This window comes from Argiope bruennichi, chromosome 8 (assembly GCF_947563725.1).
Source record: "Argiope bruennichi chromosome 8, qqArgBrue1.1, whole genome shotgun sequence".
In the NCBI taxonomy this organism is placed as follows: Eukaryota; Metazoa; Arthropoda; class Arachnida; order Araneae; family Araneidae; genus Argiope; species Argiope bruennichi.
Genome location: NC_079158.1, coordinates 9,421,222 through 9,447,518, shown reverse-complemented (window position 1 = coordinate 9,447,518; position 26,297 = coordinate 9,421,222). Strand labels below are relative to the sequence as shown.

At 26.9% G+C, this 26,297-nt stretch overlaps 1 protein-coding gene across 1 annotated transcript; it reads right to left on the bottom strand.

The window, feature by feature from the left end:
* Window positions 1-394: 394 nt before the first annotated feature.
* Window positions 395-23,592, bottom strand: LOC129981713 (DNA repair protein RAD51 homolog A-like). Its single transcript, XM_056092666.1, has 10 exons — window positions 23,438-23,592; window positions 22,093-22,183; window positions 18,748-18,885; window positions 14,973-15,090; window positions 14,478-14,569; window positions 10,049-10,143; window positions 9,531-9,644; window positions 6,021-6,150; window positions 2,766-2,887; window positions 395-1,947 (listed from the first exon to the last, which is right to left on the bottom strand). The coding sequence occupies exons 2-10, from the start codon at window positions 22,168-22,170 to the stop codon at window positions 1,824-1,826; spliced, it is 1,011 nt and encodes a 336-aa protein (XP_055948641.1). The 5' UTR covers window positions 22,171-22,183; window positions 23,438-23,592; the 3' UTR covers window positions 395-1,823.
* Window positions 23,593-26,297: the final 2,705 nt, after the last annotated feature.

Genomic DNA, 26,297 nt, shown 5'->3' with positions numbered 1-26,297 from the left:
TGGAATGTTATATTTATTTCTTTACCATCATAAAGCACAGGATAATCAAAGGCATGTCATAGCTGCATGAAATGTGTTAAAATTACTTGAATACTAGTGTTGTTAACAGTACAGCAAGCAAATGAAATGTGAAAGTAACCATAATCTCATTCCGCTTATAATTGTGTAAAAATTAAGTCAACAATCTGAATAAAATGTTTTAGGATATATACATTGGCTATGAAACAATTTAAAATACTGTATTTATTAGTCAATATTTAACTTTTTCACTCTCTTTTCTTTTTGTTTATCGAGTTTGGAAAAGTACAATTTAAAATTCCAAAATTTAATAATCATTCATAAACATCTAAAAACCTCAACAACAAACAAAAATTCTGTTTGCCTTTTTACAAGACAAATTTTAAATTTGAACAATCAAATATAAACATGTACAGATATTTACATAAATAATACAAAACTAATGAAGATAAAAATTGGAAATTTAAATGTAATACTAGTCAAATTTAACGATTCAGTACATATGTGATATTTTCATAGGACCCAAAGATATGTAAACAAAATTTTAAAAATTAATCATACTGAATAGCAAAATAAAATTTCTTCCAAGGAAAAAGAATCCACACTGGCAAAAAAATATCCCTTGAATACATAATTAATAAACAGGCAGAATATGCATTTTTATATCCATAGGCATTAGAAAATCTGCACATTCTCTTCATTACTCAAGACCTAAGACATCTCAGCTTCATTTTGATTGTTGGACTATCATCCTTTTCCACTGTTGTGGATAATAGTATGTTACTTGGCTTATACTGATGACTATTTTCTGTAGCTCTGTTTCTGGAATCATGCATGAGTTAAAATGCTTATTGCAATAGACATTTTCATTCTTTGTAATAGAATAAAACTTCAGCGATTTTTTAAAATTATAATTAATAAATACATTTTTAATAGTTAAAATGAAAGTGTTAATAATTTAAAGTTCTAGTATTCCTAAACTTCAAAATTTCTTAATAATTTTTATAAGATCATGATTTTTTATTCTTAGAACAGCAAAGATACTTTGAAAAATTATTATTCAACTAGATTAATATAATCATGTATAGATACAATCATAAACGTGCTAATTATTTTATATCCACTTTTGCATTTTAATTCCATCTCCATCTGTTAATCTAGAGTAAAATGAGCAATGAAATTTCAATAAATTCTGATGTTTGGAGAATTCAAATGGACATAGCATTATAATTTGAGAAAGAATTAGATTAGGAAGTGTATAATTTGTACTTTAAAATAATTTCAGCTGCATGATAAAATTGTCAAGGATGGAAATGAATAAAACAGATCTAAAATAATAGATATGGTTTTGCAGATCTATTACAATTCTGCTACAGTGTATGTTATTACAGAAACAGTGATTCCACAATATTGTTTCTAGTAATAAAATTAAAATCTGCAACCAAAAAAAAAACTGTTTTATTTGTAAATGAAGTGCTTTTGAAGGGTCCCTACTGTAAGCCATAGATTCTCATCAACTGAAAACTCTGGAACAGTTAGAAACTACAGTTAACTGTTCCCTTGAAACTTGAAGTCACAACAATTCTCTCCACTGGAAAAGAATTTTGTCAGAATTTTTCTTAAAAGTAAAACTCACAGAAAAATAATTGATTTCATTTCCATCATTATCAGTTATACAAAATTTAAAATACATACAAATAAAATAGTGTTAATTCTTGTCATGAAATGGAAAAAATACCATGTAGTTCTGAATCTTGTTAGTAACACACTATTTACAGTTTAGATTTCTTTTCCATTTAAGTCAATCAATCCTTTGCATCTCCAATGCCATCTGCATTAATAGCAAACATAGCTTCTGCCTCGGGTAGACATGGAGAATCATAGATTTTGCAGATGCGGGTTTCTCCACGGCCTTTACGTAAATACAATCTAAGGAGGAAATAAAAATTGTGTCTGTCAATACACTTAAACTTACCAAACTGTAAACAAATTTATGGTGCAGTTGCACTCAGTTAACTTAGGCTGAACTTAATTGATTTTAACATTTATGTAATACTTTAGATTAAGCAATTAGATTCAAATACTCTTGCTTTATTATCTGAATTGAAGGTAAGATAAAGGCGAAATCATCAGCAGTATTTAAAATCCTTATAAATATTGCATTAAGATATACTAATTTAACACTTAACATAAATAAGTAATATGGTAAAAACATTTGAATTCCTCAAATGAAGTAAATTATAAATCGAATGCCTTCAAAATATTTATTTCTGAGAGTAAAAGTTTAAAAAATGATGATGAATTTCATAAAACAAAAACAAGTAGACTTTCTACTATTTGTCCAAAAGGGCTGGAAGAGCCAGACAGATAACAGAAATACCTAAACGGATTTCTAAAAATGCTCACATTCTATCCTTTTTATTTTTTCTGACTTCCTAGTGACAGCTAATAATTTCTGATTATTAAGTGTGCTTCAAAATTTCAACGAAAAAAAAAGTGAGCCATATTACATTTACATCAATTTACATTTTATAAGTAACTTAATTGCAGAAACATAAAATTATGTACACTGTGTAGAAGTAATATATTAATGCAAAATAAAAGCTCAATGCCTTCAAAAATTATTAAAATTAAATTTAATACTCATGAATAAATGATAATAAAAATGTGAAGAGATTAGTCTGAAATTAAATATTCCAAATTATTTCCGATGCTATAAACAGGACAGTCAAAAGAAAAATAAGTACCTAGTGGTGGAAGCATGGGCAATGATGTTCCCCCCAATCGGCTTCTTGGGGTCAGCAGTAAACATGGCAGCACCATCCACCTGTGCGACTACTTGATTTGTGATGACAACAGCCACACCAAACTATGAAAGAGAAATAATTATATTATTTCATATGAAGCATGCCTTTTTAAATTATGCATTTAAACTGCTAACCTAATGAAGTTTGTAGAGATTGATATTTTTTTTGGATAATATCCTAAAATGAGAGCTTTATTTTAAGTATAAAATTATTAAATGCCTTCTTTATAATATGTCCATTAACATATTATAAAGAAGACAATACTTACAATAATTCAGAAAGAATCCATTTGGTGGGTTTTAGCTTGCCATGAGAAACAGCTACAGAGGGTCTTGCTGCAAAAAGATTATTTCATGGTACGCAATTTGTTCCGAATTTTTATTTGAATTGAAAATTTACAATTGCATATTATATTGTAAAATATTTTTGTGATTTTTTTTATCATTTAATCAAATTTTTTTAACATATTAGGATTGATCTTAAGACATGATTGGAACACAAGTAAAATTATACAATAATATTTAAAATTCTTTACCACAATCATATATGTTTGACCACAAAACTAATTTAGAATTGGCTATTTTTAACAAAACAAAGCAAAAACGGAATTAAGATTATGTTCAAGATCATTCAATTTCCTTTCAAAGAACATGCATTTAGTATTGCCTTAATTTATTTAAGTCAACTTTTCCAAGGAGAAACTAATAATTATATTTCTTTATTATGACTAATAATTCTATTTCTCAAATAGTTCTTTTCTTTTCTTCTTTATTTATTGCATAATAAAGTGAGTATTTAGTGAGTTTCAGCTAAGTTTCAATTATATAAAATACTTCCTTTTTTTTTTTTTTTGGCAAATATATTAACCAACATAGAAGATGCATACCCATCTAGACAAACTTGTAGCCAATCAGTCACAGCTCATAACTGTTTGTCAGATTTACTCACATATGATGCAGTACAAAAACATATGCACACTGGTAGAATTCTTAAGAATGAAATTAATTACTTCCTTCTAGGGGCATTTCCCAACTCATATTATTTACCAACACACGAATCAAAACTGAACAATAAACAGGAAAAAAAAGTCTTTATAAATACAGAATGAAATCACTGCATCAAAATAATAAATTTATAGTATTTTATCAAAATTGCATTAACTTTTAGCTTACTAACTATATGTTTAAAAAATAACCTGCCTATTGGCCAAATGCAGAAAAAAATTTTAAAATTGGTCCTTATTATTTTCTTTCTTTATTGCAATAAAGTAAAATATTTTAAAATCATAAATTTTAAAAAAAATCGCATGAATGAATTTTGCAAATATGTATGGCAATCAGCTTCATATGCATCAAAACATATAAGAAATATGCATATATATATATTTAAAAAAAATTTCTCAAAAATTTTTTAAAAAGGGAAGAAAGGAAAAGTGCAAGAAGGAATGTGTACTTGCAATGTATAAAAGAACTAACTTGTGTTTAATATTGTTGTCAAATTATAAAGCATTTTGTTGAATGTACGAGAAATTTTACACAAATGCAAAATAAAAAAAATACTAAAATAAAATATAAACAATAATATCCATTCCATGTCGTCCATATAAAGAATAGTAAAACTGTATTCGCAAAGTGTAAAAATGTGTTTTAAGAAAATATTAACAATAATATCCAGTACTTTACAATTCAACAAAAGATTTCTGAAAAGTGTAAAAAAAATTATTGTAAAGTATTATTTAATTACAATAAATTGTTTCAGAATTTTTGCTCAATATTTTACATCCAGTTTAAAATAATTTTGAAAATTAATATCTTAAAATCCTAATTCGTAAAACATAGCACTACAGACTTGACATTTGAAGGAAGAAAAGGAGGGAGGGGATTATATATATATTTATCAAATTTCTTTTAAACAAATGAGGCCCATTAAAGCTTAAAATCTTAACAATAATAAGAGCTGGGCCTTAATTAAGCTGCCATTTCCCATAGAAAGCAAAAGCAAAATTATCTTCGCTAATTATTTCGGTAACTTGATATCCTAAAGGAGGAAAGAAAAACCACAAACAAAAAGTTTTGGGGAATACATTAAATATTTATATAAATATGATATAAATTTGATATGATGGTTAATCTTTCCTTTTCATTGTAGCTTCAAATGTTAATTTAAGTAACTTTACAGAACCTCAACTGTTTTGGCTAATGCTAAATCTAGCCTCAAATTGCGACTTGATCTAAAACCGACGAATTACCGAAAATTATAATACCATCAAATTATCATTGCACTACCATAAATAATGCAGAAAAACGAGGGAAAAGAGTAAATTTTTATAGACGAGTGTAGAGAATATAAAAGGCAATTAATAAGTTAGTGTGTAGACAAAAAACAGCCAATTTGAATCAGAATCCCTCCAAATATAGATGCAGAAAAGTTGTTTTTCAAAATTATAGGAACTTCTCAAAAAGCACAAACAATGCGATTTACCCGAAATTTCAATCGTTCAGACATTTAAATAGAAAATTTTCCCCATTCTTAAATTTAAATATAAATTCTTCGATCGTTTGCACAGAAACGTAGATGCAAACTATCGATTTTCATTAGTTGATAACGATGTTTCATTCTACTTGTGAAAAAATACCAACAAATTGGCATTTTCGATAAAAACTACCACTTTCTAAAAAATTTCAAAATAAATTTTCTAGATTTTTCCTGATCTCTCGAAATTTTCTGATGATTCCCAATCGGCTGGTTACTGTGAAAAATTAGAAAGTATCAATGTAACACCTCTTCTTTCACTCAGTCCAGCCATACCCCCCATTCCTGTCAACAATTCATCCTCTTTCCTAAAAAATGTACCCTTTGTTAATTTTTTCAAGGTTAAAAAAAAAATCATATACTTTTCCCAGCTTCTGAGTAAAAATAAAATTCAAGGAATTTTCAAGGACATTGGGAACCTAGTTTGACAGATAAGTTCATCACATTACATATATGGAAATATATTTTCAAGTTTAAGGAATCCCTGCAAATGCTTCTAAACCAGATTTTCTGAAATCTTTAGAGGATAATTAATTATAAACAAGAACTAAAAACAATTATCTATTTGTTTACATTATACACATAATAAACAGATTTGCATGCAACAGATGAAGTAAAAACCATTTTCTTTAAAAAATAATAAAATAACAAAAAAAAACTTACCTCATCTGCAAGTCTCAGAAGCATCCTTAAGAACTTTGCAAGGTGCATCTGTCTGGCAGAAAGTTCCCCTCGTCCAGAGTAATCTGTGCGATACAGAGCAGTGGCACTATCCACAATTAGAAGAGCATACCTGATAACAAGAGAAGAATAGAAAAATTACATAATTCATGCTTAAAGTAAATAGTTGTCTATAGCATATTATGATGCACATGAAACAAAACAATTTAATTTACCTGGTGATTAAGAGATGTATATTTAATTTGGAAGTTATTTGAAAGTCATCTTTTGGAATCGAATTTTTAAGTGAAAACTGCATATATTGAATTTTTCTCAAAATCTTGGAGAGTTTCTTGATAACTAAAACAATCTACATATTGAGATAACTTCACATGAGACAATTATGTATCTCTCAATTTTGCTATCAGAAAATGTTATTTGCAAGAAGAAATGTACAAAAAACATTCTTTAATGTTTTACATATTTTTAATGCAACAAAAATTCTTGGGAAATTTGAAATAATTTAAGAAAGAATATTAAATTATTGTTGGTGAATCATATACAAATTTGTGCTTCTGTTTCACAAGTCACTTTTCAAACTTAGAATGATATTTTTACTTTAAATTTAGTTTAACTTTAAATTTCTCATAGTAAATATGGTTCTTAAGCATATAATTTTATATGTGAAAAAGTTTTGCTTAATATAAGACATAAAAAATAAAAATATGCCAATAAAGTAAGAAATTTTAACAAAAATAGCATAAACAATTTTGAAGAATATAATCGGACATAACGTTCTTGAACAGTTTAATTTCTTTTGAATCTAAAAGAGTTAGCTATGAAACATTCAGATCAGATGCAGAACTAAAAAAAAAATTGAACGTCAAAAATGAATTCTATCATACATAAACACCAAAAAGTTTTATTAATTGAACAATAGAATGAATAAATTTATAAAAAAGTTGCTGCAGATATTAAAAATATTGTACTGTTAAAAAAATTAATCAATCCCGATAATAATTAAATTCCATTCTGAAAATATTGCAATTCCCATTTCTGCAGAAAATATCATTGTTTTATAAGAAAACTAGCCGCCTTTGGCGACCAGTCGGTTCGCCAATCTTAATGTTCGTTTAAATTTTAATAATTAAATATTTTACGCAATTCCTACTTTAATAGATTCTTTATCAAAATATTTTAAAACTTCAAATTTTGATAGTCATATAATTCACTCATAATATTATAAATGTCTTCAGTCATCACTCATAATAATATAAAGGCCTTCAGTCATAACGTAATATGTATCTCTCTAATTTTCTGTTAGCTCTCGTAGAATTTATGCTTTAAATTAAAGTGGAAAGAATTAATCTGCAATTAATATAATAATATTTTTTGCTGAAACAAAGCATTTTTTTATAATATGATTACTGATAACAGAGTCACTGAGCGTTTAAACTTTATGGGCTCTAAAGAATATCTTTCTTAATTTATGTAATATCTCAAGAATTTGTCAACAAAATATTCTCAGATTCACCATGACCAGAAAGATTAATTAACAATGTTTCATTTTAAATGCATCAAACATTAAGAAAATAAATAGAATCGTTTCAAATAATCAGCCGAAAAATCGTAAGCCTAGCCTCATGACTGTTGGGGAAAAAACTGAAGCCGTACTTATTTGGCGGCGTTCCACCCCTACACCGTGCATGAAGCACATCGTTGGTGGTACTTATTTGACGGTGGGGAAAATGAAAAGATTTTTTTGGCGGTAAAGTTAGTTTTTAATTAATAATTAAAATTCTAATTAAAAATTCAAAAAAAAGGGCTATCCTATCTTTTAAGTTAGATCAAACTGCACACGGTGTGCAAATTTGATTAAAATCGGTTAAGTAGTTTAGGAGTCCATCGCGGACAAACAACGTGACACGTAATTTATATATATTAAGATGTTTTTTTTTTTTTTTTTTTTTTTTTTTTTGCACACGTATAAAAATTGGCATGTAATAATTTTTTTCCCCATGTACCTTTGAGCTCAATATGCAGAAATTATTTGTATATGCATCATTTTCCCTAGTTATATCTTAGGTTTGCTGTTATATCTGTCCAACAGCAGAAAAACATTTAAATCCCATATATCTCATTCACCAGGACTGTGCTTATGACTGATCAATGGTGAAACAGTGTCTTGAATATGCAACTTTTTGTTTCCAGAAAACTAAGGTCACCATGATTGCAGAAATCATACTTTTTAAAATCCTTAATTCATTTCCCTGAAATTATATTATTTTCACAGGCATTTCACACTAACATGTAAAAAAAGGGGGGGAGGGGATGTCAGAAAAGTAAACAATTATATATTTATAAGCCTAAAAATTATTTTTTTAATATTTAATTTAAAGTTATTGTCCATGGAGTTAGAATTTTCTCTTTTGTAGAAGATATAAAAAGGTTACAATGAGTCAATCTCTTTAAATTAGACTTTTTCTTTCAGTAAATTGATGATACTAACGAATATATATATATATTACCAAAGTGCTATTACTTCATTATCTTGTGCAACATATATATGTTACAATAAATATTTCACGATTTATAATATCTTACATGCACAACTTTACAAACTTGACCCCTAAAAATACTAGTGTTACAAATAAATTGATAATTTTGGATTGTTAAAATTTTTACTTAAAAATTACCTTCTAATTAAGAAACAGACGACAATATGTTGTTCATAAATGAGATTTGAAAAATCTATCTCAAGTATTTTTCAATAAAATTTCTAATTAACAGTGTATATGTCAAATGGTCCTAATAAATATCAAATAAAAACTTACACATTTGGATATACAAACACATCAATTTACATGAAAGAACTCAATGTATGCTATAAATGCAGTTCAGATTTAGAAATAAAGAAAAATTTCTGTTCTGAGTGAAAGAAAAATGGCTCTTACTTCAATTGGAAAATCACAATTACAAGAGACATAAGCATTTAGTTTTGTAATTACATTCTCTATTAAAAATAATATAAAGTTTTCCAAAAAATAAACATTTTTTTTTCTTTTTAATTAACCCTTTCTCATAAAAAGCAATAAAAATCATGCAGATTGAAGGAGGAAAAAACTACTCTAGAACACAAATTATGAGCTTGACTACATGAATAAGCATTAAATTAAAGTAATCAATGACAACTAAGTGGATAAAACACAAAAGTTATTGGTTAATGTCATACATTCCTGCACATTTTATGGCTATAAAAATATATCCATGATAATAAACATTTTTTTTTTTTTTTTTTTTTTTTTTTTGCTTTAATCTATAGAGTGATTGCAGGAATCATAATCAAAAACCATTTAATTGGTCATAAAACACACAGCATAGATTACCTTAGTCAATCTTAGTTATCACTGAATATGGGAAAACAACTTTTAAATATTTCTCCCCAAAAGTTATTTTAGATTTTTTTATAAAATCAATTCCTTATTAAGAAATCATAACTATATATATATATACCGTGATTCAGTCATCATAGCTGCAGCCTGGATGAGAAGTTGCATTTGATGATCTGTATTGTAAGCTCTGGCACATGCAACATTTTCCAAAACAGCATCAGGAGACAGATTGAATCTATTAAAATAATGAATGTTCGAAATTATTAAGATATAACATACCTCTAAATTTATAAAAAAAGTCATATATTCAAATATTAATAAAATTTAAAGTTATATTTTTCCCCCATTTCAATATCATTTGATTAATACAGGGTGGCTACAGAAATTTTTGAAAGAAATTTCTTCGACTTTTTCCTAACTAAACTTACAATATTAGTAAAATTTAAAATCAAAATCAATTATATTAATTTAATCTACAAACTATGTTAAAAAAACTAAGCAAGCATTTTTAAAATCTACACTTGCAAACTGTGCATTTGAAATGCAATAAAAAATACTTTGCAAGGAAAAGTATATTTTACTAATAGCATTTATTTTTTAGTTTATGCAGCAAAAATTCAGCCAAACTCTTGCACTTACCGGTTGCAAGTGGCGATCAACCTCTCAGGCCTCAGAGTTCCCTCTGTATCTATATAGAGGCATTTTCCTTCACCTCCATTGTAATCAATAGGCAACTGAAGGGAATCAAATTTCAAAAAAAAATATTTGGAAAACATATCATTTTACAGAAAAAAAATGTGTCACAAACCAGTTATTCAAAACAAACAAAAGCCTGTATAAATAACAATATGTGTCTCTTGGCATCGTACAGAATGAAATGTTGAAACTAGTCATTAAAATTCTTTAGAGAGTAAAAACCCATAATGATATTTATTTTTAAAAATTAATAAAACTTTTTAATGTTTATATAATAAAAATATGGAAATATTATCTTGATTTCTTAAAATCAACAATTTTAATAAAATTTGCAATCAATATTTGCATCAAAATTTTCTAATGTTGGAAAAAAAAGTTGCAAATATACATATATATATAATATAAACCTATTATATGTGCAAATAGGGTGTTTGACTTTCTCATATAATATATGCCAAATTTATTTTAGGAATCAACTCTGCATTTTATATGAAAGATAAGGAAGTGATGCTACAGAACTGCAAAGCTTCACTTTCTTACAACTCTTTGTTTTTTCAAACAATGTGCAGTGAGATACTGATAATTAATTATTATGAACTACATTTTCAGAAATATAAACCCTTGACTAATTAAATAACCAAGTATATAAAAAAATTAATAGTAAAAACTTCTTTCTTTCAAAATTGAAATTGAAAATTTTTGTTCTCTCTAAATTTCTCTAAAAACTCTAAATTGAAAATAATTAATATTTAACAGCAATAAGCAACAAACATTTCCCCCTGTTCATTAATTTCCCAAAAATTTGATAAGCATTTAACAGCACCTTTTGCCTACTGGGAAAGCCTTCGTACAGCAACAATTGATTAAAAGAAAGGGGAGAATGAGAATCATGAGATGCAATGCTCTCATTTATAGAAAAAGCTTCCTGGCATAAATGTTGGGGGGAAAAGAATTCAATATTGCATACACTTATCAATTTAAAGCAGTGAGAATCAATTAAAGATTTGCATTTAAAAAAATTCAGATCCAAAAGACTAAGATCAGTATTCCTAAAAGCTAGCCCAACTTTAATTTTTTCCAAATTTTATCAAATTTATGTAAATTTTTATATCTGATATGTACAGTCTTTATATATATATAGTCTTATAAAAAATCAATATCAAATATATAAACAATTAGTGTCATACAAAACTTCTATGTACTTTAATCACAAATATTTACACAACATTGACATTCAAAAAGCCAGTAAATTTATTGAATATCATTTGCATCTTTAATTAGGAATATGTCAACAGAATCTCTAAAACATTTAACATTAAGCAATTTTAAATAAAAATATCAGCTAAATTTTCCATTTTCAAAAATTTTTTAATTAACTTTTGCACATACGAACTTCAATTCAAAATATTTCTTAAAAAATGGTATTTAATATATGTTTAATTCTGATATTTTCTTTAGGAGAATGAAACAAATTTGTAGCTGCTTAACAATCCCAGTGTCAAATACACTTAAGTCCACCCATCTACAAATTTAAATTCTTCATACTCTAGATTGATTATTTACAGGCATCTGTCATATTCTGGATATTAGTAAGAGATATATTTTTATTTCAAGCTCAAGGTGTTCTCACATAATTGGGTTTTGTCTTCTGAATTAGAATTGGTTTATACTTTTTCAAGATACAAAATTTTTAATCATTAATTTAAATTGCTTAAACCATCATTATGAAATCTAAATTAATTGTCTCAATTTTCCTTTCAACCAATTTCAAGAATTTGTACACAGGATATGACAGCAGCTGTATTAGTTCTAAATAATATTCCAGTTTTTGAATCACCAAAGAAAAGAAATACACAAACAAAATCTATTACAGATGGATGATTTTGACGAAAACATCATCAAGTCAAACTGTACAAAAGTTTATGACAGAGGTGAATACCTAGCTGTGATGAAACCAACAACTTGCTTAATACAAAATTCCAAATAAATTTTCTGTATGTGCAAAATCATTATGGATAATTTTGAAAAATCCGGGATCTTCTTACAAAAAGTGCAATAATGGGTACAAATTTTTAATGAAAAGAAATGATATTAATGTTTCTCATGCGAGGTTTTTGAAAAAAAATGCATAACATCAGAAACAATTCTTTATCCGGCTAGTAATATATCTTGATGAATCGTGGATAAATGCTAACCATTCGCCTAATTTATTTGGCAAAGCTCTGCTAGCCAAGGCAGCCTAAAAGTTCCAAGGGAGAAAGGATCTAAATAGATCATTTGTCATGGTGAATCTGCTGACTAAGGCCGTATTCTGTCTGTGCAACTTGTATTTTAATTCAAAAATATAGTTGACTATCATTAAGAGATGAATAGTAAAGTTTTAAAAAAGTGGTTTATTGATTTATTAAGAAGATTGAATGAACCATCTGTCATTGTTACAAACAATGCACATTCTGCATATGCAAAAAAAAAAAAAAAAAAAAAAAACTTTACAAATGGGAGAGGGGGACTAACATTGTGGCATGGCTTCCAGTCAAAAAAATTCCTCATAATGACACCAAAAATCAGACTAGAATTATTGAACACTGTAAAGAAGAACAACGAAAAATACAGAGTATATCAACTTGATCAGATAGTATACGAAATGGGACATGAAAAGGTGAGACTCTCTTTATATCATTGCCAAAATAGCAAAAACTTATCTGAGAGCAAGTGAAAGGTGTTATTGCAAATAAAAAAAAAAACTTTCAAAATTAAAGATAAAGATGAATGAAGCACTGTTAAATGTAACAGTGCATATCTGGAAAAAAATGTGTAAAACATGCAGAGAAATTACAAGAGGAGGACTTCACTAAATTTGGCGATAATCCGATTGAAAAGTTTGTGATCAATTTACAAGATGACAATAGAAGCAGCTTCAATTTAAATAAAAATGAATTTTTTTAAGCTCAGAACTTTTACATTAGAGATTTTTATGTTTATAATCCATTCCTTCCTTTCAAAAAATGCAAAAAATCACCCTGATAATTATATCTGAAAGTATATACATTTATTTCTTAAATTTATGAATTTATTAAATTGCATGCTATTAAAGGAGTATATTTATTTAACCAAATTTATCTTTATTAAACTTTCTTAAAAGTTCTTTTTTTTTTTTTTTTGCATAATAGAGTAATTATTTCTGTATCTATTGAACCTATTTTTTCATGTTTAAATGTATAGATACTTTTGTAAATAATTAATATCTATGATGATATGTAGCTCCCTAATAATAAAATTCACATTTTTTTTTTTTTAAAGTGCAACAAAAAACAGGTTTAATATACAAAATTAAGTACTTTTAATTATTCTACAAAATTTCAATATATATATATATATATATATATACACAGAAGAAAATATCTCAGAAGTTTAAAAAAGAAATAAAATTGTTTGTTTATATTGCCATTTTAATTTTTAATGACAAAACTAATAATGTTAAAACATTTATAAAGCCCTCATTAAAACATCATAGAAAATCATCATGATGTTTGTATTTCAGTAACATATAAGCTTACAAATAGTAGTTAGAATATCCAACTTTTTGCTTCCTGTTCTAACTTATAACTGAAGCATATTGGTGTGGGCAAAAAGCAAGATTTGCAAAAAAAGTAGTAACAAAATTGGAGAAAGTATGGAGACTAGGAAAGTCCTGTGACCTTAAAATGTCTATTTTATTTACGCAGACTATAATGGGCTTTTGAGTCAGGCTTCTTTATTGGAACTGCACAATCACAAACACATGCACTGACAATAATTTCTGTTTCTTCTATTTCAAAAAACCCTAAATAATGATAAAACTTTATAATTGGAATGTAGATGGCCAGCATTTTTCCGAAGTTTTCTCAAAAAGGATGGCATTTATTAAAATACTATAGCAAGGCAAGCAAGTTGATAATAGAAATTTTTTTTTCTATTATTATCACAGTAAATGCAAACTTACTAGGCATTTGAAGAAAATGGATCAGGAAACAAAATTTAGGCTATGAAAGTAAAGAAAAAGTAACAAGAGGTGACACTAATAAAGAAGGGTTTCATTAAATTCCAAAATCCCTTGAAGAAAAAAAACAATTTGGAAAAAAAAAGTTGATACTATCATAATTTTTACTTCTTGTAATAATAAAATAAACTCATATTCAGTGAATAAGTGTGCATTTATTTTCCTGAGAGCAAAGAGTGTATTATATTTTAGAATGTTATTAACAAAAAACAAAAATCTTAAAAATAAAATAGTTTAAAGATTGGTTAACAGATAAATATAACTGATTTAATCCATTAATTGCTACTGATTTAAAAAAAAAAAAACTATGATATATAATTAGTCAAAACTTACTTGACAAGTAACAGCTAGAGTGTGACATAATTGGGTTTTTCCAGTGCGAAATTCCCCGAAAATTTCGGTGATAGAACCAGTTTCAATACCACCTGTACATAAAAAAAAAAAGAATTAACTGATTTTAGCACATAAAATATATTTTTTAAACACAACCAGACCTCCAAAATTATAATCTTGAAAACAACTTAAATTTTTTTTTTATTATTATTATTATGGTTTGCAATGTAAGATGGCATTTTAACAAGCATTATAATATTACATTGTAATATACTATTATTCTTCAAGAAATGTGCTTCTGTTACGGGCTCATAGCAAGAAACTGCTGCAAAAATTAATCATTTTTTAAGCACCTTCACCAAAAACATGTTCTAGTAAAGTTCTAGACATACTGTAGTATATTAGAACATGCTGATTTTAATTAAAGTAAGTGTCACATAAAAATACGAGTTCACCCTCATCTATTACAGAAATAATAATTCAATCAATTCTCACCTCCCAAAAGTTTGTCAAGTTCCTTTGACCCAGTCGTTATCTGGATGATCTCTGACCTCTTTTGGTGGTATTCTGTGGCAGTCGTGAAGCCCATCGGGACTATCTTCATAGCTTCTGTCTGCAATGAACCCAGTTGTGAAACAAAGAAGAAATAGCCAATGAAATTAACAGAACAGGAAGAAATAACTTACTATTAAAAAAAAACATGGTACATGACTGAATTTGTAATACTTTTTACAGGTTTACCATTCATATCAGGAAAAATAATTCCTGGTTTTTCTCCCTGTTTGCATATGCAGTATAAGAGGAAACATGTGCACAGCACTTATGCTAATTATAAAAGAATAATTATGCCTCCTAGTTTTTATCAGTAAAAAAAGGAAGTAAACAACAATTCAACATTACTTGAAATAATTATTGATTGATTGAATGTAAATATTTACATACAGGGAGAATCTTTTTTATTTATTTTCTAGATTTTACCAAGACAAGATTCACATGTTAAGAGAAAAGATATTGACAATTTATCTCATGATCTCTAATTTAATGTCACGCAAAATTAAGAACTCGGGTAAAATAAAATACAAAATAACATTCTTGTTATCATTATACAAGCCATTTAATAGTTACTTATAAAAAAAGAGTATTGCACAGCTTTTTTTATAAAAACATAATGAACATAAATAAGGATATTCATTTGTGTTATCAAAAACAATATTTAATAGGTATTTATCATTTCCTTCATGATAAAAAATATAAGGCAAAAAAATTACTTTTCTTTAGTTTTATTTAAAAAATAATAATAATAATTCTAAAAGCACATTATGTTTAATCTATATAAGCAATCTTATACATGACAGCATTTATTTTAAAATGAATATTCTAAAATTTGTTAGCAAGGATTAAAATAAACCCCCAACAAATTCAAATACTCAAACACTATTAAAATTTGATGTCTCATGTTTGGGTTATAGCATGATAATTCATTAGAAACATGTACATATTTTATGTAGGTGGAGGACACTCAACTGTTTAAAAGATTATTCATATATACAGCTGTGTGGAAGAATGGAATAAGAACATTGCAAGTCTACTTATTCAGCTATTGACTAAAGAGGAAAGGCCTAAATGTTGACAGATTGAATTGACATAGTGAAAATCATTGAACTAACGAGTGCTATCTTTTGTTACTTTTTCTCACAAAGAACATCAATGCGCTCTTCTCATTTAATATACTATTAATATAATGTACACATAAATAGCAATTTATTTTTGATTTACTTCTCAAGTATACAAATAAAATTTTAATAAAAAATTAGTTTTTAAATAAATTTCCCAATGAAAAGGTCATCAGAGTTCAGACTTAGTCTAATAGTATTATGTTACTTCTGAAGGCCATGAAATCTAGATCTAGCTAAAATAATAATAATAATAAAGAAAATGAAAATACTTAAGGTAACAATTTCTCTTACAGTGTAATTGTAATAAGCATAAATACATTATATTTAAAAAAGACAAAATTACAAAAACCGCTTTTATCTAGGGATGAAGATCTATCTATATTAAAAGGAAGTATTTATATTAAAGGAATATAAGGAAAATATTAAAGAAAAGTATCTATATTAAAAAAGTATTATCTAAATTAAAGAAAGTATAATGTATTATTAAAGATCTATATTAAAAGAAGCAACTATGAATTATTTTCAATCCAAATTTTATTCATTCTATAGATTAATGATGTACAAAAAATAAATAAGAGATAAACTAAGAAGAAGAATAAAGGTAACTTTGTTACTTCCTTCAGAAACAGTGAAGAAAATGAATCTAGCTGCAATAGAAAAGATGATGTAGTACAAATTTGATTCATGGTTATAGCAAAGATTAAAGTTTTGCACGTTCAAAGGATGTTACTGCTAATCCTCATGAACAATTAGAAAATTGTACTGAAAGAAGTTTTATAGGTCTTAAATGATTGCATATTAAATTTTGAGGCTGCAACTGAAGAGATCAATAAAGAAAATTGACCTTGAAAATTATTTTAAACTAGACAATTTAGAATGAATATAAAAAATGGGTTCCACTTTAAGAAACATACTGTGAAACGGGTATATTCCAAAAGTTAATAGAAACACTACTCTTATTGATGTTTGAAAATAAAGTAAAAAAAATGTGAGCTTTTGCTCAATTTGTAGGTGACATGGAATAGAATAGCAAATTATATAAAATGATTGAAAATCCATTGCCTTTATAGCAAAAACTAATGCAATAAGGCAAGTCATTTATTTCATTTTTGAAAAAGTTCCCAAACAGTAAAAAAAAAAAGAAGAAGAAGAATTAGAATGCCCTTTTGAATCTTGTTAATAAAATTTTTTTATCAATCTAATATAGATTAAAGCAAAAAATCACAGATGGAAAAAACAATACATAATTATACTTGATTAAAGCCTGCCATGGTGAAAAAAGTGATGAGAGGACCAAGGTACTAGCAAAAATATATATATAAAAAAAAACAATATCCAAGATAATTTATCCATCCTTCCAGATATCATGCAAAAAAAGGTGAGGACATAGAGGATTTTAGAGTTAAAAGATTATGTGTTGAGGAACAGTATCAAGAAAACAATTCAAGAAAAATGTAAAGGTAGAAACAGGTAAAAGCCACCAAAGTTTTATTAAAAGGGTGGACCCAAATAGAATTAAAAACAGCTTCTCGCTTAGTCCAATATTAACAGGACAAGGGTTATTCAAATCCCACCAGGCAAGAATATTTGACAAAGAAGGAAAATGCAGGTATAGCAAAGAAAGTGGCAGAAAATATTTGTAGATACAACAAATATTGAAAGATTAAGAAATGCAGGAGGAAAGAAGGAAATGGTTTCTTGTATTGGCTGTTTTGTAGTGATCTGTCAGGTGTATCACATGACTTAGGACAAATTTGAAACATGCGTTATGACTCAGGTATAATCTATTATAATGTCATCAAGTACAAGGATAGTAAGGAATGATTTTAAAAACACAATATAAAAAAAAAAGAACAAAGGCAAAATTAAAGTTAATGCTTTTTTTCTAAAAACTAATATCCCTTCTCTGCAAACATCTTTTCTACTTTGAGAAATATCTTATTCATAGTGATTCATTTTAAAACTGATCCAAGTTGAATCTGTAAGGATTTACTTTTTTTTCATAAGTGAAAATAAATGTTCAAAAAAAGTTCTTCCAGACATGGAAGTAATTTCACAGGTCACTTTTCAAGTGTTTTAAACTTGCTTGGTAAATATTTGTAAAATTTAGATACAACTGCATTGAATATAGAAAAACTGATTTGCTATTATTAAAAAGAAATAATTAGAAATTATTTTTTTATACTGTTAATTTTTTGGGTCAAGAGTCTGACACCACTGGGCAAGCATGTAAATTTGTAAAGAATATATATATACTGTGAAACCATACTTAATAAGCATTATTTGTTCCTGAATCTTATGAATCTTACTTGTAATGTAAAACATTCATTAAGGGAAACAATTTTTTTCTATGGATTTATGGTGTTCAATAAGACTGCATTCCATTCCGGAAAAAAAAAATTCAAATTTAAAACTATGCAATTATTTATAATTTATTATTTTTTTACAAGCAAACACATTTTGTCTAAAATTTCAATATATATATATATATATATATATATATATATATATATATATATATATATATATATATATATATATATATTGCATTTCCTTCATTACAGAAATATCTAAAAAGGATTTCAAGGACTCACCATTATTTTGTCTGCTTTTGCTTCACTAATGCCTTTAATAGCCAAAAGGCATTTCTTAGGAGTGAAAGCAACCGATTCTACTGTGTAAAAACCAGCTTCCTGCAGCTTTTTTATGTCTCCAGCAGAAATCCCATTGCCCTGTAAAACATACATAATGTTTAATGAGAATATATATATATATATATATATATATATATATATATATATATATATATATATATATATATATATATATATATATATATATATATATATATATATATATATTAGAGCATCTTTCTAAAAAATTCATATAATTAGTTTCAAAAATTATATTTTCTTTTTGTCTTTTTGACCTAATTCTTGCAAAAATATGCAAAAAAAAAAAAAAAAAAAAAAAATTACAGTCTATGTGTAAGACATGCTGCCAAAGTTCTAAAACCAAATAATAAATTGAGGAAAGCAAATATTTCTTCATATAAATATTTTAATATTGCAATATTTATTGTTTAAATAGAAAATAAATATTAAAATCAAAAGCAGATTGTGAAACATTGCATATGTCTTCATAATATTTCATTTTCTTTGTATTATATCTTTCTTTTAATTTCTTCATTTATTATCTCCAGTATGTTTCCATTTTTGATCCATCTTGGCATATTATGCATTTTTCTTTAAAATTATTTATTAGTATTGCAGAAGTGGCATACATTTTCCATCTTTCCTCATTGGTTTATTGTAGCATTCAGAGTGAAGACACTTTCACTTTGCAAAAATTTCTTCTGCTATTTGTATTAATTTCATCCCCAGATTATCAATTAAGGGGTTGTTTGTCATGTTTCACATTCTATTTCCACTTTTAATATTAATTTAGTATTTATTTCCACAGGATTTCTTAAATTGTAGCTTTTTGCATGTGCTTTATATATATTTTCTGGCCTCTTTTCAAATGTTTTAGGTACTTTCTTTCTTCAGTGTAGTTTATTTTTTATTTTCAATTTAATTTTGTTTTTCTATTTTTACTTGTATTTTCTCTTTTGTATGCACATTATTTTGTGTATTGTGTGTGTGTGTGTGTGTGTGTGTGTGTATGTGTGCATATGCGTTTTTGACTTGATCAAATTAACATATAATATTACAAAAGTTATTACAGATTTTATAAATTAAGTTGTAAATAAGCCTTTTTCCCTTACAAACAACATGATGGAAATTTTACATTGTGAGAATTCAATTCAGTTTTATTGATTCTACTCAGAAGTTCATTATGTAAGAAGCAGCTTTTGAACTTGGTATACCAAATACAACTACAAAAAATAAAATAAAATTCATTGAATTTTGTCCCATCAACCACCCAAATATTGTTAGTCATCTGAGAAGTAATCAGAAATTTAGATTCAACGAATCCATATAAGCATTAGAGATTCAAATTATTAAAAAATGTGGACAATTATCACAACAAGAAATATGAACATTTATGGCAGAGGACAACTTGGAGATTGTAAGTCAAATGAACTTTTGCAAACTATGCAAAATCCTATAAGGTACTAGAAAAAATGTATTAGAATTTTTCCAACAGTTAACTCCCACATGTATATAACTGATTTTGACTGTAATTCAGCCATTAATCTTCAAATAGGAGAAGAACAGATTTATGCAGATATCACCAATTTTATAAATGTATATGCCAGTACTGTCAAGGACCATTTTGTTTGCAGAAATTAAAAAGCTTCATTGTCCTACTGATGATGTGATTAAAGGGTAGAATCACAACTATAATCACTAATGAATTCACAACAGCAAATTAAGTCAAGATCAAAAATTTTGAAAATAGTTTTCATCATAAATTAAGGCCCAAAGGCTCACAAATATGCTTACCTTTATAATTTTGTAATTAAAAAAACCATGTCAGTGAGGCATAAAGGTGACAACTACCTTGTCAATAATTCTCATTGCTTATTCACAAAAGACAGACCTACAAATGTAAATCTATTGGTAATATGATGCTTCTGCAATTCTTGAATCTAACATAGAAAAATAATGTACTATTCAAATGACTCCTTGGGCAACTAATTCTTCTCCAATCTAAATACACATTACTCAAAATTTCTCATTATTTCTTGGCCTGATAATAACAGGAAGGGTTAAGTCATGGCAGAAAATTTAAACAATTTTAATTCTGATGTAAGTAACTTGCTCTTTTTAGCATTATGAAACATTCTTTAGAATGTTCATAACAAAGAGGATATACAAAGTAATCTCACATTTCGATTCCTCTATCAAAAGCAACTCCATTCTGAATCCATCTGGTTCTACAAAAATTTGGGGGATTTCTCATTCTCTAAAAAAGTTAGATATATCTTTTAATATTTCTGACTTCTTGCTGAAATCTTTGAATAAATAACATACATTAGTTAAAAAGAAGTTTAATTTCTCATGTGTATACTATTTTGCCATATCGAAATGAGTTACTGATAAGTATACAGATTACAATTACTCCTAAATACTAAAAATATTGAAATTTCTCATTGTATTTCATCATTTAATAAGTCAAAAAAATTTCGACAATATATCAGCTATTAAAATAAATAAAACCTTTCTCAAATTTAATTTTTCTATAAAATTAATAAATTCTTGTAACATATGTATGGCTGTGATTATGAAAATGGCCCATGAAAATTGCACATATCTGGTTTTAACATTCTTATTTTCTAATTTTAAAATATGAAGGCATATGTTCATTTGTATAGTTGCACAAATTTCTAGTAAGCTTCATCAAACATACACATTAAAATTAATTGAACTTCTTTAATATATAGAGTAATTAAATGAAATTAATTTATGAATCTTTAATGAATGAATTAAATAAAATTAAATAAGAGCATTTTATTGGACCATGGGAAAACTTTTGGCAATCATGTTGTCTGTGAATATTTCTTAGAACATATTTGTATTCCACTTGCAATAATTTTCTACACTTCAAAGATTATTCAACTCTGCATCTATAAAAGTAAAACTGATAAGCTTAATATCATTAGTTCCAAATGCACGATCTGTTGAGAATTCCTTGACATAAGCATTAGTAATTCTTCTTTCACTCTTAAGTTGGTTAGATGGGTTCCCAAATCAACACCCTTTCTCTATTGGTGGAATTATTATGTTAAAACTAAGTCACAAACTTGTTTCTCTATCAAAAGATAATGAAAATGCATTTCATCTTTTTCCAGACTTTTAAGAGCATATCAGGTACTTCTCCAGGATCACAAGTACAATAAAATAAAACTCAAGAAGTTCTCAAGAGCCATGTGAACCCTTGCTCTTGACTTATATATGGATTGGATTATATTCAGAAATATACAGCACCCTTACCTCTAATTTTTTAATTTTTTGAGGTCCATATTCAGTATCTTCTTCAACTTCAGCTTCCTGCATAGCAGCAGCAGACATTGTTTATCACCTTCTGTAAAAAATTGCATAAATTTCAACAATATTATAATAATTTACTATGAATATATATTTTACTCCACATGATATAAATTTACTGAAGACAAAATTCTTTAATGACACAATTGCAATGTGAAAATTTTCGAGGGAATAAACACAAAGAAAATATACAGCTCTAAACATTTTAAACCAGTATTTTGTTAGCTGTTAAATTTCAGACAAGTTTTCCACACTAGGATTTGATAGCATCTAAAAATTCTTATTAAGAATGTGATTGCTGATTTACTCAACCATCCCAAAATAGTGAAAGAGTATTTCAAAAAAAAAAAAAAAAAAAACATGACTCTATAGGCAGATGTTTTGAGCATTTGTCCCGTTGGTACAACAAGCAACTTCATTTTATGTACAGATGAGTAAGAAATTTTCGAGACCAAGAACATTATTTATGCAACATGAATATTTCTCTGCAATTTGGTAGCCTCTGCCTGCTATTTTCGTTGCAACTTCCTTTAACACTAGCTGTTTCCTTAGACTTAATTTTTTGACTTTTTTTATTTATTTATGTTTCTAAAAAGTTCTGCTTCATAATTACTTGCTGCTGATTTCATGTTTTATACGATACTGCATTTTAATCTTGCTTTGCTGTAAACTTTTAGAAATTATTTTGATTAATATGAAACCACATCATATATGTTTACTTTTTCTAAATATAATATCAGATTTTGTTCAGTTAAAATCCATTAATTAATTAATTGAAATCTAAACAGCACAACAACATCATTTTTTAAAATTACTTTGATATTTCAGATTTTATTTATTTCATATTTTCCTTATAAAGAGTTCTTTTTCCCCGAAACGTTAAAAATAATTTCATTACGGGAAGTATCTAATTAGAAATCATATTTAACTATTTGTATAATCCTTTAAAAAATAATGCCAAAATCAATACTTTTTAGACATTAAGAAAAAAGAAATCTATAAAAAAAAATAACTTGAATAAACGCGCTATATTACAAATTGAAAAAAATGCGATATATTATAGCTAATAATATAAATAAATTATAATTTTTCTACTATAACAAAGTAAATTATTGTTACAGTAACGATGCGAAGTGGAAAGAATTCTTAAATCGCTTGTTTTAACAGAATAAAATCAAAAATCAGGCCAATTATTTACACGGTTTAGCTATTTATAACGACCAACTAATGGATTTTCTTTCATTTCTGTATTCAGAAAATTAAAACAAATTTTAAGGTACAGCAAAAATACCTGAATTTTCTTCTGTAAATACTTAATCAACTGTTGGAATGAATATGTAAACAACTATGAATAAAATATATTTAAAAAATTGGTTCTTAAAACTTTTTCCGTATCTTATAAATCGTCCGCCAAAAATAATGTTTTGTTCATTTTGTTCCCTTCAGAACGAGTCCAAGAAAACAGATCCACACAGTTAATGCCCGGATCCGATTCCGTTTATCCTTCGTCGTACCATGGAATCAGGTCAACTCTATAGAACAATAAAAATAGTATATAGCTCGAAGTATTCCTAGTTTCCTTATCTTGATTATATATATATATATATATATATATATATTTTCTTGGTTCTAGTGTAGATTTCGGTGCGACAAATTTCAGGGATGAAACACTACTTCTGGTTTCCATAAAGTTTTGTTTTCATTGACGTTACTGTTGGGTTACCGATCGGAAATCCGCCTTGGCACCGATCTTGGCGTCAAAAAAGAGGCCTCCGATTTTAAACTTTAACCTTTTTCTTTTACAAGATTTTTGAACAGTGGTACATTCGGGCCTTTTGTGACCCTAATGCAGCAAGTTGGTTAATTTAGTTTACATTTCAACATGTATTTTTTTAATTTAATAAACTTTATAATGATTTTTAAGCTAAATTTTTATCTTAATAATTAAATAAAATATATATGTTCTATTTATTCTATAAGTTTATTCTTCTAAGTTCTTTCTTTGTTTCCCTTGTTTTAAAGAGAAGATATGATTAACCCTCTAATTCTTCTTCTTCCTCTTTTTTTTTTTTTCTTTGTATAGTTACAAAGACTTTACTCTGATAAACTGAATCACTCGGCCGTTTTGGACTCATCTTCGGAAAAGAATTTTTCAGTTTTCAAGGTTCAATTAGTATCAAAATATATTCTATTCAAACTAAAACTCTATTAAAAGAGGTACTTATTATTCGATTTGACTAAAGACGACGAACAGATTAATATGATTGTGTACCACAGAAATGAAACATTCAAAATTCTTCGTGGATATATTACATAACACATTAATCGGCAGATCAAGATTTCTAATCATATACCAGCTCAAATTATCTGCACGACCGTTTACGCTGTCTAAATTGGCTTGAATCCTAAAAGTCCTCGCTTCGACAGGTGTAAGGTTTGGCACGTTTTAGGATTTGGGAAAATGTAAAAGATGATTCCTACTTTTGATATTCTCACTGAAATTCCGAAGGTAAAATTAAATGATGAATTACTATCCAAGAATGTTATAAAGGCCATCTATGGTTATACATTACCCTGGATAAAAAAAACAAATATATATTTAAGGCGTAGCAAAAAACAAACAAAATCTTAAACACTCACTTTATAAAAATATATTATAAATTTTTATTATTTATTTTAAATTAAAGAGATCATTTCAATTATATGTAAAATAACACATATATTTAAAAACCAACATGTAATAAAAACAATAATCCGCGCAAAAGAGTAGAAATTAATTCAGAAATGCCTGTACTTAGTTACAAACAGATTCATCGACAAAGGTTTTCCGACGGGGAGACAAGACAAATCCGACAGGGTGGGGACAAGAACAATTCTCTAATTTGGCTTCAAAATAACATAATTAATTTTTACATTTAATTAAAAAGAAGATTAAATATTAATTAGCTTCTTTTTTTAATTCAAATACTGATCCCTTCTTTCATTGTTAAAAATTTACAAGATATTTGGGGAAAAAAATATTCTCAGTTTCTTTTACTGATCATCAAAAGATTGTTAATATTTGAGTTTATATTTTATCAGACTCTTGAGATTTTATTACACTGAGATTCAATTTTATAAAAAGTGTGGTTGTAATTCATTCCCGATTGTAGTATATAGATAGAAACACAGATTGCTCCAGAATAATATACCATGCTGAATGACACAAGGGATTTCTCTTATCATGGAAGCTACATAAAATGAATATATAGACTAAATTCAGAATGTTTTATAAAACAAACTTTTTAGAAGTGCAGAATAATAAATAAAAAAAAAATCGGTGTTTTCACCAAAAATCGATTTTTTTTTTTTTTTTTTTTTTAATTTTTAGCGTAGTCCCCTATCTAAAATAATTTTCAAATAAGAATTGCAATAACGAGAAGAAATTTAGATGCAATTTGAATCCCAGGTGACTGAGCGCGTATGCACAGCACATATTCACAATAATTCCGACACGAACAATATAGAATGAGGAAAAGATAAAGATATAATGATATTGTTGTTTCTTAAGAAATGTGTTATTTAGAAATATTTTGGAAATATTACTATTTTATGTAAGATTTTAAAAATATATTTTTGAAAAATGAACTGCTTAAACATTAGATTCTCCAAGTATTTATTTTTCAATACATATTTTTAATTTTTTTAAAATGCATCTTATTAAAAAAAAAATTAGCTTTGGAATTTGAATTCCTCTATATTTATTTTTAGGCACATCTTCTTATGGTTAAGTATTTTTTTCCTTCGAAGCTATTGCAAGCTTATTCCTTTCAAAAAGTTAGTTTTATTCCTCAGTTATATGCATTTGTTTTTCTTAACCCCTTCGTACACAATGACGAGTCTGACTGGCGCATCGAATAACTAAATTTTTAATGTTAATTCGGCAATTAAGTGAAAGTATTTAATAATTTAAAAGTCAAACATGAAAACGCATCATTATCTCAAAGGCCCTTATATTATTCTAGGGATTAAAATAATAATAGTTTACCCAAATATGCCATCTAATTAGGAAGTTAAGTAAATTCGTATGTCAAGTAATTAATGTATTATATATAAATATTCTATAATGATGTTATGTCCGCGTTACCACGGAAAGGGAGGGCAGTAGTTTC